The sequence below is a fragment of the Arachis hypogaea genome, chromosome 8 (assembly GCF_003086295.3).
Source record: "Arachis hypogaea cultivar Tifrunner chromosome 8, arahy.Tifrunner.gnm2.J5K5, whole genome shotgun sequence".
Taxonomy (NCBI): Eukaryota; Viridiplantae; Streptophyta; class Magnoliopsida; order Fabales; family Fabaceae; genus Arachis; species Arachis hypogaea.
This window is the reverse complement of record NC_092043.1, coordinates 44110339-44129261: the sequence shown is the minus strand read 5'-3', so window position 1 is coordinate 44129261 and position 18923 is coordinate 44110339. Positions and strand designations below refer to the sequence as shown.

Sequence of the window (18923 nt, the reverse complement as noted above, 5' to 3'; positions counted from 1 at the left end):
AGCTTCATCAGAGAGCAGGTTTAAAGGTTTTACCTGTCCGTTTTAACAAGATGGCCGCCGCTCTGGTAGCAAGCAACTGCCTGAGTGAGTCAATCATCAGATTCGGATTGCCTGGATCTCGTGGAATCTCGCAAGAAAGAGATCGGTTTTGGTTGTGGTTTTGGAAGCCGCCATGGTGTTCGAGGAATCTGGAACTAAGAAGAGGAGTTTCTTTCCTTGCATATCCGAAACTTGTTACTGCACCAGAAAGCCAGATCTTGGATGAGCCCAAGGTTGCAAGAACCGAACCGGTTAATAAACTGATGGAGTGATTGGTTTAACGGTTCAAAGATTCAACCGGAATTCAACCGGAGTTTAACTGGTTTAGTAATTTCTAATATTTTTATACAAAATGCAACATAAAAATATATCAGTTATTATCATTTTAAACTCATGAAGAATAACATAAATAAAAAATAAATAAAAAGAAACTATTCTAAGCTTTAGTAATTTTCTTCGACTTCAAAGACTCAATCTCCATTTAGTGAAGAATTCTTTTTTATTGGCTTCAGCACAGTTATATTTCAGAATCAATTCAATTTTCATGTTTAAACATTATTATTTGTGCACAATAAAAACTTTAATGCAATCATAGCATTTCAAAGACATCAGGTATATTATATCTGTGGATTAGATTTTCTGCATATACCAATCCAAAATTCCATCTCTAGTAATGTCTATAGTAACAAATAAAAATCATAAACAATGACTACCATCTCCAACCTCTCTTTGGATCCACACCTTACAATTCTAGAACAGGCTTGCTATCAAGAAAATCATCAAATTCATCGTCCAGTTCTTCGTTCTTTCCATCATCATTAACCCTATCATTTAAGTCCTCATCATTGTCACTTAAGTTAACAAAATCTCAAGCAGCAAGCCTATGTGAAGCTTAATTAGTTTGAAGTAGTAGAAAAAATGAAAGGCTAAATTATTTTTCAAGAGAAAGATGTCAAAATAAACTTTTCGTCAGAGTCATTGTGCCAATAGAGAAATGCTTTGAAGAATTGTAACAATGAATTGCTACCTTACCCACTTAACCTCTTCTAGCTGCCCATCACCACCAGTTAGCTGAACACCCAACAACTCAAGAAATTGACAAACCGTCAGCCACTCTTGCTAATTAATTCTTTTCTTATGAAGAGTGAGGAGCAGAGAAGCAGAGACCACCTAGCAAGACTGGTGAGAAGGCAGAAAAGCAGAAATGACAAACGGCGAGGAGCGGAACAACGACGACCCACGGCGAGGAGCTGAGTAGCGACGACTGACAGCAAGGAGAGAAGAAGCAGCGAGGGCGCACGCAGTGAAGAGAGACAACGAAGGGAAGGGAACGACGACGGAAAAGGGGCTGTGGGGGCTGCGAGGTTGCGGAGCTGCGGGGGCTGCGGGGCTGCCGGCTGAGGGCTAGGGTTCTCTGATCTTTCAATTTCAAAGTTCAAAATTTAAGATGGGAGAGGAAAGGGAGGAGAAAGGGAGGACTGGGCGACGTTGGGGAGTTTTAAGCTTTTGGCCATTTAGGTTTTTTTCTTTTAATAAAGGTCAAAACGCGCGTCGTTTTGGAGGGTGCACCAAACCGTGAAATATCTAAAAAATTGATCGGTTTTATCGGTTTATCGATTAACTATCGGTTTAACCGGTTTTTTGACCAAATTTTTTGCCAGATGGTTTTTGAGGTTAACCAAACTGTTTTAATGACCGATTTTAGGTTAATTCGGTTGAATCGACCATTTCGATTCGATTTTTAAAACTATGGATGAGACTCTCTTATTTAGGTAGCGTTTGTTTTGAGGTACCGAAATAGAGATTGGGAGACTGAGACTCAATATCATGTTTGTTGGTTCAAAGATTGGTACTCAAATTTTTGTCTCTATCTTCAAAATTTCAACATTTCAGTACCTCCAAAAAGTAGAGATACAGGGAACTGAAATTTTTAGAAACAGAGACTAAAACTTTAATAACATTTTATACCTAAATAAGCTCTTTTCAATTAATTAATTCCAATTTTATTTTTTGTACAAATTAAATTAGAACTTCATTTTCTAATTTGTATCAAAGAGAATACTGATATTTCAGTTTCTGTTTCTAAATCTCAGTCTTTCAATTTTTGTCTCTGTACTAAATACTACTTTTAGGGTACATTTTAGACCGATTAGTTGTAAGATTTTTTTTAAAATAAATAATTTAAATATTTTATTTAAATAATAAATATAGGTAATTTCTAATTTGTAATATATTTACCCATCTTCATTTTACTTTTATATTTCGATTATAATGTAAACGAATTAATATTACTTATATTTTATTTACAAAATAAATAAAATATGTATATCTATAAATATAAAATTATAATTTTTAAAAAAATTAAAAATATTAATAAATTAACTTAAAAAATAAAAATTATATATTTTATTATTATTTAAATTAATTTTAATTAATTTATATTTTATTTATATTTTAAATTTTAAATTAATAATTTTATTTATTTGTACTGAATTCTTAGCAATAGAAGCTTTTAAATAATACAGAATAATGAGAATATAGACCGTTTAAAGTTATAAAGAGAGATGGGCGGTTTTAATTAGAGAATATTTTTTGTCTCTTTTTAATTAGGAGAATATGAGAGTAGAGAATTCCTCTCTCGACGTTCCTTATACTTTTTTTTAGAGTAAATACCCAGTTTTGTTTTTGTCTATTTTTACGAAAGATAAAGTGATTTTTGTCTAAAATAAAGAATACTTCAATTTTTAACTTTTTTTATTTTGGGACAATATGATTTTTTTGTTAAAAAAATTATTTAAATAAAAATAAAAATTAATTTTGTGAAAATTTTATTTATATTTTATGGAATTGTAAACTTCCACAAACTATTAATGAGTTTATTTTTAAAAAAATTTTTCATTAATAGTAGTTAAGTGAAAAAAAATTATCGATAAAAATGATGCCACAAAAAAAAGTAACTGTAGTACAAATACTTTCTAAAAGAAAAAAATAACATCGAATAAAAAATGCAAAAAATAACTTTAATGTTGATAATATTAGTATTGGTGATAATGAGGGTAGAGGAGATAATGATGATGATAAAACAATAAAAATAATCGAAGTAGGAGTGATAATAATGAGGATAAAGAAAGTAGTGGTAGTAGTGATAGTAATTGATTATATTATTGAAAATAATTTTGTGAAGGTTTAAAACCCTACAAAATACAAATATAACTCCTACAAAACTAATTTTTATTATTATTTAAATAACTTTTTTAACATAGAGAGATCATATTATCCCAAAATAAAAAAACTGAAAAGGAATAACTTTGTCTTTAGTAAAAATAATAAAAAGTATTAATATTATCAATAATCTAAACTTTTAGCATGTAATTATTACATAAAATGGTTGGTAAAAGAGATTAAAATAGATATGTTTGATCAATTAGTACTCAAAAAATTAATAGAATAGTGAAAAGAAAATTGAAACGATTACGTTATCTCCCATTATCCAAGTGAGAGATAAGCGTTAATTCTTTCTCCGTTATTCCATCAATTTCTCTTAACAATTGATAAACAGTTATTTTTATTTTTCAAATTTAAATCAATCCAATTGAATCATAATTTAATTTAAAATTTTTTAAAATAGATATATTTGATCAAATTACTACTCAAAAAAAAGAGTAACTACAAAATTTTAGTTATTAAAAACTCATGTATGTGGTTTCAAATTTGCACGTGCCTTTTACTACATGTGTCATGTTTCCATTATAAATAAAAAAAACTCTCGTTCTTAACAAAACCTAATTTTTTTAAATATATATTTTATTTTAAAATTTATTAAAAGATGTAATAAATTTAAACTAAAAAATTATCCGAATATATTTATTTTTTGATAAAACTAAAATATAAAAACGGTTGGAAATAAGAAATATGACCACAATCCAATCAATTATGTGTTAAATAATTTGTTATTATTATATTAAATATTAATATAATAAAATTCTTGATTAAATTTAGAAGTTTATAATTATGATAGTGATCATAATATTGAGAGATGAATCTTTTATAATTTAATCTAAATTATTCTTGGTCATGGAATTATTAAAAAGGACATTAATAATCTGAAAAGATCAATATATATATAATGGTCTTCATTGGATGAAGATTAATACATCTCATTTATTAAATTATATATATAGATGGTGCATATAGAGATATGACCATTGAACGGACTCACTTTGAGAATTCCTAATAGTTGTAATTACCGTATATTTGTCAATATGATATTCTAAAGATGAACATAGTAATAGAGTTTTCTTTGACCAGCGAATGTCAGAGTAATTAACAATGTATTTATTATACTTTGATTTCAGGCACCTAATACCCTAAGGTGCTTGTTGAATGCATATTGGGTATGATTTAAATACTTGTAGAATTAATAATTAGTCAATAAGGAATCCATCAACTTTCGGTAAAGAGTTTGAACTCTATGATTATAATGACTGAGATGAATAAAACCTTGGCCAAGAAAATTGAATGAATGAATAAATGAGTTTCTTAAGTCATTCACAGTACATTATAATAACAGTAACAAGTTAGAGTTTGACAATTAAACTATACTCTAAGGGTTAACCAAGAGTTGAAAAGATGGAAGAAATTCTACTTTGTTCCTCTCAGGTTCTTAATAAAAATATATTACTTCATACTATCGGGTCGTTGAGGAGTGTTGCTAGACGCCAACCTTGATTAGTAAATTTAGTATGATTAATTTACTACCCGCTTAGTATTAAACCTATGGGGTCACACACTAATGAGTGTTCTAATATTTGCTGTAGAATTATTTAATTATTATTTTGATTTGATCAAATAAATAATTATATTAATTCAAATGGAATATTATTGTATTCTTTGCTAGCACCAAGAATATAATAATAATATGAAAATTGAGAATGTTAAATGAGTTTTGAGAATAATTAGTTATTCTGTTTCTGAATTTGAATTATAAATTTGGATGAGATCCAAATCGATTATGTTTTAAATTGTTATGATATGATTCATAAAATTTGAAGGATTCAGATTTAAAGTTTCAAGATATGATTTAAATTTGAATTGAGAATCAAATTTAAAATCAATAACAAATCTCATATTATATATATGTACGTCAAGAGTACAGAAAAGTGACGAGAATAACAAGAGTTTTATTCATTTACCTCTGCACATATAAGTGTATGTAAGCCTAATTCTTGGAGAAGAATTTTATGGTGTGCAAAAAGTTGCAAAGAGATTCTCAGTTTTGATCAGATATCCATTGGTCAAAGAGTTGACAGCAAAGGTTGGTCTCGGTGTGGATACACATAACGCCTTCGTACTATTGAAGGAGAAAAAGATTTTTACTAGCGTACTCAGATATTTAGATCTGATCTACTATATATTTATTATTAGAATAAAGTTTAAACACAAAATAAATCTTTAGGATTACCTTCTTTTCTTCCGCTGTGTGTTATGAACACATGGTAGTATTTCAAAAGCTATACTTATTTTAAAAGTGATGGAGTATAAAAAACACATGGTTAAGTATAATAGCTGGCTAGCTAGAACAAGATTATCTTTTTGAGTATTAATTGATCAAATATATTCATTTTAAAAAATTTTAAATTAAATTATGATCCAATTGAATTGATTTAAATTTAAAAAAAAAATAACCGTTTGCCAATTATTGGAGAGATTGATGAGATAGTGGAGAGAGAATTGAAACGGGTATCTTTCATGTGGATAATGGGAGATAGCGTGAGAGATAACCGTTTCAATTCTCTTCCCACTATCCCATCAACTTTTTTGAGTACTAATTGATCAAACATATCTATTTTAATCTCTTTCACCAACCTTTTTATGTACTAATTGTATGCTAAAAGTTTGGATTATTGATAATATTAATATTTTTTATTATTTTCAATTTTTTAAAAAAAAATACAATGTAAACGAGGGAGGTCGGAAGGGTAGGATATAGGTTGCTGGCACCCATGGATAATGGAATTTTCCGATTTTGGCTATTTCGACTTAAAGGGGACGAACATGTGCGACTCATGTTCGATATCTATGGGAGGATTATGGCGGATCAAGTGATGGAGCTTTTTGCCGAGGTTAGAGATGTTGGTCGTGGTGGTTCTGTACACTCGACCTATGTATAGGACGACCACCTCTCGCACCACTACCCATTCATGTCGCCATTCTAGTGGATGAGGCGAAGGAGGGCGATGAGAAGTCAGACGAAGAATATGTGCTAGATAGTGCTGACATTAATTCTTTCGAAGGGGGCAATTTGGAGGAGTTTGTACCGAAGATGTCCGCCCAAACTGTGGCGCGCCATGTCTTGCCTCCACCTCACTCAATACCGGCGCTATCGGTAGTACCAAGTCACTATCATAGTCTGGATCTAGACGTCATACATGAGAGGACTCCATTTTCTGACACGGGTGAAGAGGATTATAACCTAGACGGTGGGGGTAGAGTTTCAGGTCAACCATAGATTCAAATGCCGAGATGCAATGCTGCAGGGTGTGAAGAATCAAACGTTATAAATAATGAAACAGCTAGGAAACGATTTGCTGCATGCTATCATAAAAAGAACCCACCGAACCGAACAACATTTACTTGGTGAATCAAAATTACAAAAGCCACCGAAACGAACAAATCTCAAAACCCTAATTACACTATCCACTGAATTGAATGAAAATAACAACAAATTTAATTCCAAGGCCTAGTTATACTATAAAAATACATTCACAATAGTTTGATCTACTAAACGAAGCAAATCAATTCGGTAAACCTAAAATGCAACTAAGAGAAATGCGACATTGTAAAATTTTAAATGAACAGTAGTTTTCTCATACCTTTGGAAGTCTTTGTTGCAGTTTTTATTCGTTTCTGGTTGTTGCTTGCAAAATCTTCTCTCGATTTCTTTCCAGTAGTAGTCTCTACAGAGAACGTGATTGAAGTTTGAGTGATGTTGAGAAAGATTCGAAAAGAATGAGTCGTTTCGTATATTGGTTTCGTGTTGAAGAAGATATAACGTTTTTTCACAATGAAGTGCGAATGAAAAAGGAAGAGTTTTGTTCGTCTCTGGCGCGTGTTTTCACTTGCCATTTAATGCGCCTGATTCTATTTGGGTTTGGGCCAACTTGGTTACATAATTATATGGATGTGTAGCAGCCCTGTATAATTTTTAACATTTCAAAATATCTTTGACATTCTATTAATTAAAATTTGTGCTTCTATAGGAAGTAGTTATTTCTGTCTCTTTACCTACATAAGATGTCATGCATTTTATTTTTCTTAATTTGTGGAGTAATTAATTTGTGGAGTAAATGGTTAAAATTAGTCTCTAAAAGATCATCTATTTTTTATTGTCACTTTCATTATTAATAGCGTCAGAGTTTGTTGATGCGGTATAATCTAATTTCATAAGCTTATTATATTAATAATTGATTAAGACAGTGTTATTAGAACTGGACCGGCCAGGCCATGTCTGGCCGGTTCGATTAGTCGTTTGGATTGGATCCGCAATTAAACCGATCAACAGTGGTCAAACCCGTTAAAAATCGGCCGGACCCGCACGTCGCCGTACCATGGTAGAAGCTCCTGTCAAAATTACTCCAAAAATGAGGGATGCAGAATTCGAACCCAAGGAAGCTAGCAAACACGCCCCTCATCCTACCACTGCGCTAGCATGCATCTCAGTATAATGGATGACAAAAATTAAATATATCATAAACTATAACTGAATTTTTATGTTTTTTTATCCTTTTAAATATGGATTCACATAGTAACAACACATAGTATATAAATATATTAATATATTGATATTGATTATGTTATGTTTTATTTTTTTTGTTCATTAAATTGAGAAAGTATTTTGTATTAGTGACTAATTTATTATCTCATTTTGCACCATAAATTATATATAAGAATTGATATTTGATTGTTATTAATATATTTTTGAAAATATGTATTAAATTTTTAATTTTATTTCTATAATTGTATAATAAATATAAATTAATTAATAAATTATTGAAAATTAAAAATAATAGTTATTTTAATATAAAAAACAAAATAAAAATATCTATAATAGAGTAAAAATAATAAAATATTTATTGTTCTTATTCTATATTATTTTAAAATATCTTGAAATTCTTAAAATGATAGTAAAAATATGTATTTTAAATTTTAATTTTAAATTTTTAACTACTTTTTTATTTTTAATTATATAGGACCGAGTCAACCAGTTCAACCAGTGACCCACCGGTTGAACCAGTAACTTAGTGACCCAGTAATCTGACTGGTTTGATCACCGATTCGATTTTGACAACTATGAATTAAGATCCCTAACCGTGTGTTGATGTGTCACTTGACGTACTACATTAATAAATTTTGACACCATCAATAAAAAAAGTAACAAAAAAACTAACATGATTACTTTAAAATCTTTAAAAAATAAATTTGATAAAAAAAATTTCAGACATGAATTTGGAAAAGTGTGTTTTTCTTTTTTAGAACTTGATTCTTGTATTTTTTATTTTAAAAAGTTATATTTTCGTTACAATTTTTTTATTTATTTGTCATCCATAAACACATCATGGACTCTAAACTACAAGTTGAATGATTTAAATATTGGTATTTAAATTTTGAATTAAAATTTTGGTTCATCTAATATCAATATATCATTATTATTGATCTTTATATGTAACTATCAGCCCAAAAGAACTAGTCCTACAGGTACACAAAAAATTGAAGACTTATAAGCGCAAATAGAAACATAACGCTTTTTAGCATGTTCATCACGCACGTAATTAAATTTGTGTTAAAGTAATTTTTAAAATATTAGATTTTAAAATTAGTTATTTAATTTATGTAACAATACACAATTGCATATGAAAAAACTCTGACACTAGCATATATATATGAAAATAAAATTTATTATAATAATATCATATTCATAGTAAATATTAAAAGAAGAACATCCAAGTTCCAAAAGAAGACTGAAAATCAAAATCATACTCAACACTCAACAATGAAAACCAACACAAATTAAAAAGCCAATAGAACACTTGATGTCTTAGAAAAACTCATAATATATGATCCCAGTAACCAAATTAACAGAAAAAGCTATTTATTTATTCTTGTTTGCCCAAGAGAGTGAGGAGGAAGTGCTTGTAGTCCCCTGAGGTTTCCTTGGCCACAGCATGCTCAAGAAGAACACTGTTTCTTTTGTAATACACTTCTGAGATGATCTTCAAATCCTTCTCCGCCCTACTCACCACCACTCGAGTCAGTGCATCCTCGTCCGTTCCCACCTTCTTGATCGCGTTGCGCACCACCTTATACGATATCATCATAAGATTTTGTTGTAAATATTATGGTTTAGGATTTAGGATTTATTGTTGCGCATCACTTTATACTTAAGAATCCAATACATTTTACAAACTAAGAGTGTATTTTGTATTAGTACTTTTTTATTTTTAGAATATTATGAAAAAATATAAAAAATAAAAAAATTTTACATAAAAATAAAAAAATACAAATACAAATCAAGTGCCCTCTAACATTTAACCAACTAGTAGATAAAATTAAAACACAAATGCTGAATAGGATTTTTTGATATTTTGTTTTTGGGTGCATCTTATATGCTATTGATGATTTAACTATCTTATAAGCACAAGGAACAAAATTCACCAAAAAGTAGGGTAGAAGAAATTATAAAGAAAAGGTGGGTTCCAAGAATATATACACAATTGTGCAAAAATTCAAGTACTGATTTTGTCGCATTGAAAACACCAATAAAATTTTTCAATGACAAAAATAAAGAAATAAACGATATTGGTGTAAACTAGTAGGTAGAGAGTTGGTTTTACCTTCTCATAGTACTTAACATGATCATTGATGCAACGAATGGCAGTGTACAAAGCCTTCTGAAACTCATCGGAAGCTTCATCCAACAGTTTCTGCATCCAAAATTCCAAATATTTACAAATAATAAGTTAAACATCGGAATATCCCTTTTTTTTTTCCAAAAAGTAATATATTATAAAAACATAAAAGCTTTCAAAAAAATTATTCTGGTATTACTCATTAGATTATTCGAATAAATATTAAATATGATAAGACATATGGAATTAGTACTTAACCTACTATGTCAATATTTAATAAAATAAATTAACAAAAAGAATAAAAAATAATTAAACGTTCTAGATCAAAACAAGGGAATAAAAATAATAAGCATCTATCAAACTCAAAATTCATCTATTTTACAGTATAAACTATAGAGAACATAAGAGGGTTAAGATTTATGTATACCTTGGTGATGGAAGTGCCATGGGTCTCTCTGTAACGGTTGAAAGTAGCAATGAGTTGAGTCTTGCTCCTTGTGCTAAGGACTCTTATGGCTTCTTCTTGGCTACCTTTCTTCTCTTTCACAGCCTCATGAAGAATCTCAGCTTCAGATTGTGCCAATTTTGCATTGATCTCATCACCAGTGTATCTGTATGCAGTCACTAGCCCCAACAAAAGCTGCACAAAATCATCCGCAATAAAAAATCACATATCATCAATAGTTTAGGAGTGTTCATAGATCGGATCCAATCCGTATATTCATGGTGTTTATCTCAATTCGATTTGAAAATAAGCAAGTAAATATTTTTTTTATGTTTTATTTCAACTAATAATTATCATACATGTTGTATTATTTTAATTTATTATTTAAAAAATATATGTTTAATATTATTTTAAGAGTAAATATATTTAAAAGAATAGAAAAAAAATTTTATTAATATTTTTAAAATAAAAAAAACTTTTAAAAATATTTTTGTGTTTTGCAGATATATCCGATATCCATTCCGATCCGATTCACAAATATGCGGATTGGATCGGATCCAAACTTAAAAACTGCGGATATTAGATCTGATCTAATGATTTTAGTGCGAATCAGATCGAAATTTTTTCCATATTTAATCCGATCCGCGTTCATCCCTAAATACCATAACATATTATAAAATAAATATGTTTTTTTCTTAATAAAATTTAAGATATTTGATTTAGCTAAATACCTGTACGTACCAAAAATTAATCACTAAATGGTATGTACAAATTTGATAGCTGATTTTAGTATGATATAACATTATTATTTATTTATAAATTAACTATTAAATAATAAGATAAAATGAAAAAATGACTTGCCTGGCGAAGATGTCCGGAAGTATGCGCCGCAACATCTTCCTCCAAGGACCGCTTGTAACGGTTGAGGTAAGCGCGCCTCACCGCTAAAAGCTCCTCAGGGGACAGAACACATGAAATTTCCACAATGATATGGTAGTTCATGCCATTCCTAATGGCTACATTAGCCAAAACAGCATCGCGATCCGCAGGTTCTAGAATCCACCGATAAACAGCTTTCTGTTTTTTCAGTACCAATAGTAAACAACAGAATTAGTGACGGTTTTCAATAATTTTCTTTTTCAATAGTTCAAACACTCACAAATATTCAAAAAATTAAGTGAGAAGGTTCAAATACAAGACCACAAAAGACACAAAATATTACCAAGACTAAAAAGAATCAGGTAAAATTTGTAATAAACAAATAGAATTAGTGAGAGTTTTCAAAATAACATTGATGATAGAATCATATAACATGGTACCTCAAAGTCTCCTCTGATCTCCGATTCGAGGCGCTTAACAAGATCTTCATGGAAGATCTCTTCATAAGCTCTTCTGATTTGCTGCCTCTGATGAACATTTCTATGACCCAATATTGCTATCACGCTCCTTTCATCAGTACCCCATCCTACAATATAAGTTCATATATTTACTTAATTAATTCATTTCAAATTCCGATCTAAATAGGACAATCAGATGACATAAACTATTCAATTCTCCGAAGTTTTAAAAGAAAATAATATAACAATAAAAAATGTACTAACAAGTTCAAAATAGAATCAATGCATATATAAGACTGAGAAACAAATGTAATTGTTCCACCTTGGAAAGCCTTGTTGAGAGATTCAGCATCTTCCTGGGGAGAGTGGTTGGGTGGAGCAATAAGGGTAGCCATGGTTTTGAATCAATGTATGTATAGTGTTTCTATGAACTATCACAGATGTTTTGATGATGAAATTTTCGTTCAGAGATCATCTATTTATAATTCATAACGCCAATGCTTTGTACTTATCCTGTAATTTTTCTATTGCTAATTGGTAATTACCAATTAGAATATGGAATACAACTATTAAAAGTTTTTATTGAATAATAAATCAACCTTAAAATTAGTTATAGATATAAAATATATATTAAAAATGAATTAAATAATAATACATAGAATTTAAAATATAATAATTTTTGGATTAATTGTCTTATTGAATAATGGAAAAATGAAATATGTCAAAATTTTTTTCTTTGTAAAATTGGATTTTGAAATCTATTTAATAAAAAATAGATTTTCAATTTAGAAAATAAAAATAAAATAAAATAATTTTTTTTTCTAAATTTTAATAAAAAAAATAAACAGAGAGAGAAAGAGAGAGGGGGACGGGTAGAATTTATTATTACATTAATTTTCTTTCCTTTTCATTTTGAATTTTGACTCAACGGATACGAATTCTAAGCCAATTTTGGGTAATAATTAATAGCGGCATAGCCTGTACTCAACTACAAATGGTTTATTCAGATTGGAGATCATTCACAAATCACTGTATCACTGCCACATACATGGATTAGTGAACGGTAGATTGATTTCATTATAAATTAATACCTTGATGATGATGATGATAGATGCTGTGTACCCACTAAAATTTTCTTAGTTAAATATAAATATGAGTATATGTCTAAAGTATTAAAATAATATTTGAAAATTTATATTTAAATTTTTTTAAAATATATAAATAATTTGTAAAAAATTTAAAAATATCGCAAAAAAATAAAAAATATCATATTTTTATTAAAATAACTTTTGTATTTAACAAGTGATTTATACATTTAATCTAAAAATATTTTCCAAAATATTTGAGTAATTATTAGCAAAAAAAAAGGAAACACTTGGATGACTTTTTTTCCCCATTTTCTTAAAGAATTTGTAGTCGTTTCCAGAAAAATTTGAAAAAAAATTCTTTAGTGTAAAATTATTAAATTTTAAAAATAAAAATGTTTTATTTTTCTAATTTGATATCTCAAGCCTTTTTAAAAATATATTTCATGTCTTTTAATTTTTGAGGATTATTTGTTTTTCATATTCTTTTTATCAACGAGAGATAAATTTTGAATTCAATTTTAATAATTTATCCTAAAAATATAAAACTTTCAGTAATTAATGTTTTCAATTAAAAATAAAAGCTGCATATACAATTATATATAATTCTGTGCAGCTTTCTTTTCCATTGGTCTTTTTTTTTTTAATTTATTAAAAAGTTGATGTACTTGGATACACTTTTGTCTAAATTAAATTCTAAATATATTAATTTTTTAGTAAATGAAAATAATGAAATAAACTAGAAAAGAAAGAGTTAACATTAAAAAAAAAAAGAGGTTTTGATAATCTTTTCTCTTGTCCTCTTCTGCTCTTGAAACACACACACTATATATTGAGTATTAACTAACTAATAAAATTGTAGGAAAGTCCAACCTAGTGTAGAAATGATCATGCAAAATGATTTATGAAAAACGGAAAAATAAGTAGAAATTAGTCTCCGATCTTAACTAAAACGGTACAAAAATCATATCCTATTTATAACACAAATTTTATAATTTCAGAATATTTCCATAACTACTAGCTCGTAATAAAGTGTGAGACTACAGCCACATGTTGGATTAGGTACATTATTCTAATGTCAGAGTTTGTTCAACTAATTAATAATCATGTTACTGAAATTTCTGGAATCCTTGTAGGATATAATGTAAATTGAAGCCTAAGGTGGGTGGTTACTTTTGTCTCCCCTTAATTTTATTATTAATAAATATTTTTTGACCAACCAATTTGGGTTAATTGAACAATAATAAATTTTTAAATAATAAAGATATAATTTAAGATAAATTAGTTATTAATCTGTCAAATTAAAATATATGATAATAAAAAAAACAGCTTTTCGATCAACTTGTAAGTTGTAAGCAAATAAATTAGAAAACTTATGAAATAGTTTAAAAAACCACATAATATCCATTGTTTATATTATTATTTCAGATCACTAGAAATAGTTATTAATGACAAAGAAATTAAATTATCTGCATGCAATTTTGTGTTTTAATTTAATTTTCTAAAATTGTCATAGCTATAGAGATAATTAATTAATTATACAAAATTCTTCACCAAATTTGAGTTTTTGATCAAAACTTGTTTAAAAGATATTTTTTTGCTTGAAAATATATTAAAGGAAAGATAAATATGGGCATGATATGAAATTATTATATTAAGGAAACATATATATTTTGTTTCTTTTTTTATTTTCTTTTCTGGGATGAGTAACTGATGAAACATAATCTACTATCTGGACATTTATATCAAGTAGGGAGGTTTTCTATTTTGTAATTCAAATATTTTTTGTATATAAGTTATTTACACAAATAAGTCTGATTTATACAAGTTTTTTTAACTTAATTCACCTCATGCGCCATTATTTAACTAATTTTTCAATCAATGTGCGAATATATTACTGCATTTTTTTAAAGGATTTTGTTTTCTTTTCAAATTTTCTCAGCGTTTTTTTATCTGCGTTCTCTTTTATTTCTGCATTTCTCTTTGTTCATTCTCTGTGTTTTCTTTTTTCGTTTTTTGCGATTTTTTCGTTCTCTACGTTTTTAAAATCAAGCTCTAAAATCAATTTTAAACAGTTATGTCATTGTTGAAGATAATAAATTATTCAAGTTCAAATTGCCAATTGAATCAAAACAAAGTGGATTAGTACTGTTTTAAATTTTAGCAGCAACGTTGGATGTGTAATGCTAGCTCTTTAGGATTTTCTCATTTTTAAAAATAAAAAAAAGCAGATAATGCATTTTCATGTTTGAAGTGATAACAAAAAAGAAAATTAATGTATTTTATAACGTATTTTCATGTTATAACAAAATACGAAAATAATTCTTAATAAATACAGGATAAATGCCATTTTCTAACGTACCGTAGCTCTTCCCAATTCACGGAAAAGAAAATCGAAAAAAATACGTTATGACAACTTATGATAAATAGTAGTGGTAACAATTTATGAGAATCCAACGCGTTTGCACCACTATCGTTTTTGAAACGTTTTCAATTTATCGAAACATGCGTTACTGAAGTTATTTAATTAAAGATCAAACCAAGCTATATGAATAAACAGTTATTTTTTAATAGATGTTACAATATATATACACCACTTGGTCTTAAATCATATTGCATGCAAAAAATGCGTTAGAAAGCGTGTAGCATCATCACGGATGGCTAACCAACTTTGGTCTAATGGTTAGTTCATTAATTCGTTTGAGTATGTGTTAGAAGTTTAAATTCCGTCTTATACATATAGCAACTTATTACAGTAGAAAAAAAAAATCATAGATGGCTTGCTTGTATCCCTCTAATATCTTTATGAAGTAGTATATATGGATATATAGAATGGCAAAAAACTGGAGGAATCCTAATATATTTTATAACGATAAAGATTTTGTGCATAAAGTACGTAAATAAGTCACATGGGAATGCATCTAGATTAAGGAACGAAATGCTTGTGAAAAGTTCATGCAGAGGAAAAGGGTTTCATACTTGATGGAACTTGTTGTATTGTAGTGTGAAGAATGTGAGTGCATATTATGAGTGCTGTAGTGAAGTGTAAAGAATGTGAGTAAAGTGCTGGCTGGATTATATTATGCTACAGACTTACATAAACTAAACCAAAGAATGTTTTAATTTTGAACACACGTTTCAGTTTGTCAATAAATAATATATTTTTTTCCACGAACTTTTCTCTTTACTGAAAATATTACAACGTATGCATGGCTTGGCTGGAAAGTGGTTTTATTTAATTTCACAAACCCAAAAAAATGTTTAAATATTATTTAATGACAATTACACTGATATCCTTTGGAAGTTAGAAGGTAAATTTCTTTTCTTATATATTATTGCATAATAAATCTAAAGTGTTTGCTACGGTACATTGATAAATTCATACGTATCGATATATTTAAAATATAGATAAATAATAATTAGCCATGTGAAATTTATTTTCCATATCAGCATGTATTTTTTTAAAAAATATATATATATATATATATTATATCACCACTTTTACTATAATACCATTTTAATTAAATAAAAATAAAAAATTTATTTTATTTAATTTTATAAAAAATCTTAAACATTTTTTTTATTCGATTAGGCAAAAATACCCTTTTAAATCGATCAAATTTTAAAATTAAACAATAAAATATAACAAAAATATATCTAAAAAACAAAAAAATAAAATAAATTGTTTCTGAAATTTAGGTTTCAAAAAGCATCTTCCCAATTTTTTTTAATAAAACATTGTTTTTGAAATCTGGTTTCAAAAACTCTCTTCATCAAGTTCTTCTCTCCTCCTCTACGTATCTCTATCTCTCTTCACCTGGAGCTCGGTCTCTCTCATCTCTCTCACCGTGGCGATGCTGTTTCTCTCGTTCTCGTCATCGTCTTGCACATATATAGTCGTGCGTCTTCGTTGCGCTCTTCATCGCCGGTGGCAGAAACAGCAGGTTCTGGGACTCATCGTCTTCTTGCTTCGAGTGCTGTCGTCAGCCCCCTTCGCGCAATCAAAAGCTGCTTCATGATTTGGTGAGTTCTAACAAAGGTAGGATTTTATTGTTCCAAGTTAGATGAAATTTGAAACCGTGACACTGATATTTTCTTCCCTTTTTATTGGAATCATCGAAACCAAAGCCACACACTGTTAAAACCAGTGTTCCTCGGTTTTAAAGATGCTGCCTGATCAGAGAAAAAAGGTAAAGTTCTTTTATACTCAATTGGATCTCATGACTGATCTTCTTGGAACATTGGTGTTAACAAGTACAAATAAATGCATAAGAGAAGTTAAAAGAGATGGTGTTCCAAGAAGATCAGTCATGAGATCCAATTAAGTATAAAAGAACTTTACCTTTTTTCTCTGATCAGGCAGCATCCTCAAAACCGAGGAACACTGGTTTTAACAGTGTGTGGCTTTGGTTTCGATGATTCCAATGAAAAGGAAAGAAAATATCAGTGTCACGGTTTCAAGTTTCATCTAACTTGGAACAATAAAATCCTACCTTTGTTAGAACTCACCAAATCATGAAGCAGCTTTTGATTGCGCAAAGAGGGCTGACGACAGCACTCGAAGCAAGAAGACGATGAGTCCCAGAACCTGCTGTTTCTGCCACCGGCGATGAAGAGCGCAACGAAGGCGCACGACTATATATGTGCAAGACGATGACGAGACCGAGAGAAACGGCATCGCCACGGTGAGAGAGATGAGAGAGACCGAGCTCCAGGGGAAGAGAGATAGAGATACGTAGAGGAGAGAAGAACTTGATGAAGAGAATTTTTGAAACCAGATTTCAAAAACAATGTTTTATTAAAAGAATTTGGGAAGATGAGCAGCGTTTTTGAAACCTAAATTTCAGAAACAATTTATTTTATTTTTTTGTTTTTTAGATATATTTTTGTTATATTTTATTGTTTAATTTTAAAATTTGATTGATTTAAAAGGGTATTTTTGTCTAATCAAATAAAAAAAATGTTTAAGATTTTTTATAAAATTAAATAAAATAAATTTTTTATTTTTATTTAATTAAAAGAGTGTTATAGTAAAAGTGATGATATAATATATATATATATATATATATATATATATATTTTTTAAAAAATACATGCTGATGTGGAAAATAATTTTCACATAGCTAATTATTATTTGTCTATATTTTAAATGTATTAATACGTATGAATTTATCTACGTACCGTAGCAAATACCTAAATCTAATTGTATATTTATTTTTTTTGCGATTAATTGTATATATATTTAACATATGAACTAAATCCCTTCACATATTTTGATTTAAATATTTATTTTTATTTTAGAATTAAACTTTAAATAATTAATTTATCGCATCATTTCGTTCTATATGACTAAAACTTGTGTAATTTTAGAGTATATTTAGTGCTATGTTCCAAAAGTTTATTTTTATTCAAACTGTAATTATTTGTTGAATTTGTTAAATGATGACGTCTCTGGTGGTGAAGATGGCTAAAGATGACTCTCCAATCAAATTCTTACCAAGATAATTTTAGAGAGCTAAAACCAACAACATTAACTATATCAAGGACGATAAATTTTTAATGAAGACTGAGTAAATATTTTGTGTATGTAATAGAAATTAATTAAGAAGCAAATCATGAATGTTGGAATATTCAGGCCCGAAAGTATGTCCGAAATTAATAGAACCTCTATTCCTGATCAGACTCAACAGAAATTGCAAGATGACACATTTCCTTTCTTTCTCTATGGTTACTGTTGTGCTACGAAGAAGACCACTTCTCGAGCGCCTTCGCTTCCAGTGTCTTCTGCTATTGCCATCAGCCGTTGGTATCCACCGTTGCCAATCGGTTGTGAGACAAGATGTTTTCGAAGACATCGTCACTGTTGATTACTGAAAGCCTGGTAACCACGGTCGCTATTGCTTAATATTAATGTTTGGATTAGTTTCTTGCCGGAAATTGTTGATGATGATTTTGACCCTTATTGCAGTTTTTTTTTTTTATGGATTTAAATGCAATTCATTTTTAAAACTCAGACTGATTTTATTGAAATTTTATCGGACAACTATTTTCTTCTTTGTGTGGGTTTTGGCCTATATTAAATTTTTGTGTTATTTTTATTTGTTATTTTATC

The 18923-nt window shown here is 28.8% G+C and overlaps 2 protein-coding genes across 33 annotated transcripts in view; both read right to left on the bottom strand.

The window, feature by feature from the left end:
- Window positions 1–1533, bottom strand: part of LOC112707661 (naringenin 8-dimethylallyltransferase 1, chloroplastic) — a 30860-nt gene extending 29327 nt beyond the window's left edge. For 5 of the 32 annotated variants that reach the window (XM_072201415.1, XM_072201427.1, XM_072201436.1 and 2 more), the window contains exons 1-3: window positions 1072–1529; window positions 781–863; window positions 34–237 (exon numbers count right to left, since the gene is read on the bottom strand). The gene's annotated coding sequence lies outside the window, so the exon portion shown is untranslated. Of the gene's footprint in view, window positions 1–33; window positions 374–780; window positions 864–1066 lie in introns of those variants that run through there. The other 27 variants (XM_072201420.1, XM_072201432.1, XM_072201435.1 and 24 more) reach the window with 17 other exon arrangements.
- Window positions 1534–8973: 7440 nt separating this feature from the next.
- LOC112707660 (annexin-like protein RJ4) lies at window positions 8974–12306 on the bottom strand. The gene is made up of 6 exons (XM_025759515.3): window positions 12049–12306; window positions 11709–11854; window positions 11251–11466; window positions 10372–10584; window positions 9930–10019; window positions 8974–9395 (listed from the first exon to the last, which is right to left on the bottom strand). Exons 1-6 carry the CDS (start codon window positions 12119–12121, stop codon window positions 9192–9194), a joined length of 942 nt encoding a protein of 313 aa, XP_025615300.1. The 5' UTR covers window positions 12122–12306; the 3' UTR covers window positions 8974–9191.
- Window positions 12307–18923: the final 6617 nt, after the last annotated feature.

Coding starts and splice junctions, on each gene's coding strand:
- LOC112707660 (XM_025759515.3), bottom strand. CDS start 12,121: ATGGCTACCCTTATTGCTCCACCCAACCACTCTCCCCAGGAAGATGCT. Junction 11,855..12,048: donor TCTCAACAAGGCTTTCCAAG/GTGGAACAATTA, acceptor CTTATATTGTAG/GATGGGGTACTGATGAAAGG. Junction 9,396..9,929: donor ATGTTAAGTACTATGAGAAG/GTAAAACCAACT, acceptor ATATCGTATAAG/GTGGTGCGCAACGCGATCAA.